Below are 5,000 nucleotides of genomic sequence, written 5' to 3' on the forward strand. Positions count from 1 at the left end.
AGGGGGCCCTTAGAAGGGGGCCCCCAGAAAGGGGCCCCTAGAAGGGGGCCCCTAGAAGGGTGCCCCTAGAAGGGGGCCCCCAGAAAGGCGCCCCTAGAAGGGGGCCCCTAGAAGGGGGCCCCACCCTAGAAGGGGGCCCCTAGAAGGGGGCCCCCATAGAGGGGCCCCTAGAAGGGGCCCCCTAGAGGGGGGCCCCTAGAAAAGGCTCCCAGAGAGGGGCCCTCCAGAAAGGGGGCCCCCAAATAGGCTCCCTAAAAGGGGGGCCCCCAGAGGGGGCCCTCTTTAAAGAGGGGGGGCCCCTTAGAGGGGCCCCTAGAGAGGGGCCCCCTTAGAGAGGGGCCCCTTAGGGGGGCCCCCTTAGAGGGGCCCCCAGCAGTTGGGTTTAAACGCGTAGACTAGAGGCTGCACCACCATGCTGCTGGTACTGCTGCTGCTGCTGCTGCTGCTAATAATGTTGCTGCTGCTGCTGCTGCTGCTAATAATGCTGCTGCTGCTGCTGCTGCTGCTAATAATGCTGCTGCTGCTGCTGCTGCGGCCCCTAAACGCCTAGAGGGGCCCCTGGGGGCCCTTGGGGGCCCCCCGGGGCCCCCCGGGGCCCCCAGGGGCCCCTAGGGGCCCCCTCTCTCTTTTATTACTTTGGGGGAGGCTACTTGCACTATGTGCCGCTAAAGTCGGGTACAGAGGGGCTAGGGTTTAGGGTTTAGGGTTTAGGGTTTAGGGTTTAGGGTTTGGCTTTTCGTCTGCGAGGTCTTCTTCGGTGATAAACCCTAGGCGCTTCCATTCGGCCAACCTGAAGACAAATAAACAAATAAATAAATAAATAAATAAATAAATAAATAAATAAATAAATAATAAATAAATAAATAAATAAATAAATAAATAATAAATAAATAAATAAATAGAATTTATGTTCGAAAGAAATGATTTGCGGAGCGGGGCAAAGAAATGAATACAAATGAAGTAATAAACATCAGCAGCAGCAGGAGCAGCAGCAACAGCAGCAGCAGCAACAGGAGCAGCAGCAACAGCAGAAACAGCAGGACCAGCAGCAGCAGCAGCACAAGGAGAAACAGCAGCAGCAGCAGCACAAGAAGAAACAGCAGCAGCAGCAGTAGCAGCAGCAGCAGCAGCAGCAACAGCAGAAACAGCAGGACCAGCAGCAGCAGCAGCACAAGGAGAAACAGCAGCAGCAGCAGCAGCACAAGAAGAAACAGCAGCAGCAGCAGCAGCACAAGAAGCAGCAGCAGCAGCAGCAGCAGCAGCAGCAGCAGCACGAAAAGAGGAGCAGCAGCTTAAATAGAAGCAGCAGCAGCAGCAGCAGCAGGAAAGGAGAAGCAACAGCTTAAATAGAAGCAGCAGCTGCTGCAGCAGAAGCAGCAGATCAATTAGTAGCAGCAGCAGCAGCGTCGCCACCAGCTTAAATAGACACAACTGCAGCAGCAGCAGCAGCAGCAGCAGCGTGAGTAGAAGCAGCAGCAGCAGCAGCAGCCACAGCTGTTCTATGATGTCCACTTTTACACTGCTTTCTACTGCTGCTGCTGCTGCTGTTGCTGCTGCTGTTGCTGCTGCTATTCGCAGCTGCTGCTACATTCGCTGCTGGTGTTTTTGCTGCTGCTGCTGTCTCCGCTGTCGGTGCTGCTCCCGCTGCTGCTCCTGCTGCTGCTCCCGCTGCTGCTGTTGCGGCAGCAGCTGTGCTGCAGCAGCTGCTGCTGGCGCTCCCGCTGCTGCTGCTGTTGCTGCTGGAGTTGCTGCTGCATTTGCTGCTGCTGGTGCTGCTGCGGTTGCTACTGCTGCGGCTGCAGCCGTCGCTGCTGTGCTGCTGCTGCTGCTGCTGCTGCTGCTGCTGCTGCTTCGAATTAGAGTTATTTTAAAGTTTTATTTCAATTTAAAAAACAAATTAATTCAATTTGAGTTAAACTGACTGACATTGGGCCGCCCCCTTTCTATGATGAAGATGTAGCGCAGCGCCGACCGCAGGAAACCCATTTCTAGGGTTTAGGGTTTAGGGTTTAGGGTTTAGGGTTTAGCCGGCTCGGAAGCAGCAAAAAGCAAACAAAATAAAAACAATTCATTAAAAAATAAAACAGGAAACAAAAGTGAATAAAGAAGACAAAAAAGGGCACAAAAAACCCAAAATCTCCCAGGGGGGCCCCCAGGGGGCCCCCGGGGGGCCCCCAGGGGGGCCCCCAGGGGGGCCCCCGGGGGGCGCCCTGAAAGGGTGTTGCTGCAGAATAAGAAAACAAATGAATTTTAAAATCATTTTATTTATTATTTTTTATAATTAATTAATTTATTTATTATTTATTTGTTTATTTATTTATTTGTTTATTATTTATTTATTTATTTATTTATTTATTTATTTATTTATTTTTGTTTTTTGTTTTTCTCGCTTTCTGCACTTCAACTCCAAATGGCCCTGCGGCGCCTGCGTGTCCGCCAAATGCAGCTCCAACCCTAAACCCTAAACCCTAAACCCTAAACCCTAAACCCTAAACCCTAAACCCTAAACCCTAGACACTGGGCACCCCCAATAAGGATTTCACCTTCTCCCTTCAGTTGCGAAAAATGAGCAAACTTGTCAGCTAGCTGGCAGCAGCTAGCCATGGCTAGCTGTGGCTAGCTGTGGCTAGCTATGGCTAGCTGTGGCTAGCTGCGGCTAGCTGTGGCTAGCTGTGGCTAGCTGGCAGCTAGCTTTGACAAGCTGTAGCTAGCTGTAGCTAGCTGTGGCTAGCCTTGGCTAGCTGCAGCTAGCCGTGGTCAGCTGTAGCTAGCTGTAGCTAGCAGTAGCTAGCAGTAGCTAGCTGTAGCTAGCAGTAGCTAGCAGTAGCTAGCTGTAGCTAGCTAGCTGTAGCTAGCTAGCTGTCGCCAGCTAGCTGTAGCTAGCTGCAGTTAGATAGGGCTGGCCGTCGGTAGCTCCAGCTAGCTTGAGCCAGCTAGCTGTGGCTAGCTGCAGCTAGCTAGCTGAAGCTAGCTACCCGTAGCTAGCTAGCTACCTGTAGCTAGCTAGATACCTGTAGCTAGCTAGCTGTATCTAGCTAGCTAACTGTAGCTAGCTAAATACCTGTAGCTAGCTAGCTTTGAGCAAACTTGTCAGCTAGCTGGCAGCAGCTAGCCATGGCTAGCTGTGGCTAGCTGTGGCTAGCTATGGCTAGCTGTGGCTAGCTGCGGCTAGCTGTGGCTAGCTGTGGCTAGCTGGCAGCTAGCTTTGACAAGCTGTAGCTAGCTGTAGCTAGCTGTGGCTAGCCTTGGCTAGCTGCAGCTAGCCGTGGTCAGCTGTAGCTAGCTGTAGCTAGCAGTAGCTAGCAGTAGCTAGCTGTAGCTAGCAGTAGCTAGCAGTAGCTAGCTGTAGCTAGCTAGCTGTAGCTAGCTAGCTGTCGCCAGCTAGCTGTAGCTAGCTGCAGTTAGATAGGGCTGGCCGTAGGTAGCTCCAGCTAGCTTGAGCCAGCTAGCTGTGGCCAGCTGCAGCTAGCTAGCTGAAGCTAGCTACCCGTAGCTAGCTAGCTACCTGTAGCTAGCTAGATACCTATAGCTAGCTAGCTGTATCTAGCTAGCTAACTGTAGCTAGCTAAATACCTGTAGCTAGCTAGCTGTAGCTAGCTAGCCAAATCCAGCTAGCTAGCTAACTGTAGCTAGCTAGCTAACTGTAGCTAGCTAGCTAGTTAGCTAGCTAGCTAGCTAACTGTAGCTAGCTAGCTAGCTAGCTAGCTAGCTAACTGTAGCTAGCTAGCTAACTTCAGCTAGCTAGCTAGCTAGCTAGCTGCAGCTAGCTGTGGCTAGCTGGAGCGCGGTGTGCATGTCTTTGGCGATTTGGACTTGGGAGAAGTTGAAGGAAAGGCGAAGCGACTCGATGAGGCTTTTTGCTGCTGCTGAAATCAGAGGGTCGAACGGGTCCCCCACCAGCTGCTGCTGCTGCTGCTGCTGCTGCTGCTGCTGCTGTTGCTGCTGCTGCTGCTGTTGCTGCTGCTGCTGCTGCTGCCCTTGCTCGGGCTCCTGTTTCGGCCCCTGCTGCTGCAGCTGCGTGTCTTGCTGCTTCAGCGGCGTCTCTCGCTGCTTCGGCCGCGCCTCTTGCTGCTGCTGCTGCTGCTGCTGCTGCTGCTGCTGCTGCTGTTGCTGCTGCTGCTGCAGCAGCAGCAGCCACTGCCTGGCGTTGGTGGTCCTTTTGCTTCTGAGGCCGCAAGGAATAATTAATTTGAAATATTTGTCGGAGTTCGAAATGTTAATGGCCAGGCCGTGGAAGCTGACCCACCGCCGCAGCCGCACTCCCACTGCTGCTATTTTTGCTGCTGCTGCTGCTGCTGCTGCTGCTGCTGCTGCTGCTGCTGCTGCTGGTGCTGCTGCGCCTGCTGCTGCTGGCGCTGCTGCGCCTCCTGCCCATACACCCGGCATCCCCGCGTGTCTGCGCAGCAGCAGCTCCGGCTCGCACAAATACTCCATATCGTCCTGCTGCTGCTGCTGCTGCTGCTGCTGCTGCTGCTGCTGTTGCTGCTGCTGCTGCTGCTGCGGTTGCTGCTGCACCGCATGCTGGATCCCCCCTGGCTGTTGCGGCCCTTGCCTTCCTCCGTGTTGCGCCGGCAGCAGCAGGGAGGCCCCCTGCGCCTGCTGCTGCCGCTGCTGCCCTTGTTGCTGCTGCTGCTGCTGCTGCTGCTGCTGCAGCCAGAGACTGCGGAGTGCTGCTGCTGCTGCTGCTTCGAGGCTGCTGATGAAGGCCCGCACATCCGCGCGGTGTCTCCGCAGGTCGAAGAGCGGATACAGCAGCAGCTGCCCAGGCCCGTGCCAGGTCACTTCGCCGCCCCGCTCCACCCGGTGAACTGCTGCTGCTGCTGCTGCTGCTGCTGCTGCTGCTGCTGCTGGTGCTGCTGCTGGTGCTGCTGCTGCGGATGGTGGGGGTGGCGGGGGTGGCGGTGCTGCTGCTGGGGATGGCTGGGATGCGGCGGTGGCGAGTGGTGGCGGTGCTGTTGCTGCTGCTGCTGCTGCTGCTGCTGCTGCTGCGTCGGCTTCTG

At 55.2% G+C, this 5,000-nt stretch overlaps 2 protein-coding genes across 2 annotated transcripts in view; one reads left to right on the forward strand and one right to left on the reverse strand.

Moving 5' to 3' along the window:
* ENH_00059890 (hypothetical protein, conserved) overlaps positions 1-1,300 on the forward strand; it is a gene marked incomplete at both ends in the record, with an annotated part of 6,083 nt that extends 4,783 nt beyond the window's left edge. Inside the window, one exon of the mRNA XM_013577075.1 lies at positions 975-1,300. Coding sequence (XP_013432529.1) covers positions 975-1,300 — 326 coding nt within the window. The remainder of the gene's footprint in view (positions 1-974) is intronic.
* A 2,453-nt stretch (positions 1,301-3,753) lies between these two features.
* The window catches only part of ENH_00059900 (biotin/lipoate A/B protein ligase domain-containing protein, putative), a gene marked incomplete at both ends in the record, with an annotated part of 2,181 nt that continues 934 nt past the window's right edge, over positions 3,754-5,000 (reverse strand). The window contains one exon of the mRNA XM_013577076.1: positions 3,754-5,000. This exon is cut by the window's right edge and continues 934 nt beyond it. Within this exon, the coding sequence (XP_013432530.1) occupies positions 3,754-5,000 (1,247 nt within the window).

This window comes from Eimeria necatrix, genomic scaffold, assembly GCF_000499385.1.
Source record: "Eimeria necatrix Houghton genomic scaffold, Enh_scaff50, whole genome shotgun sequence".
NCBI lineage: Eukaryota > Apicomplexa > Conoidasida > Eucoccidiorida > Eimeriidae > Eimeria > Eimeria necatrix.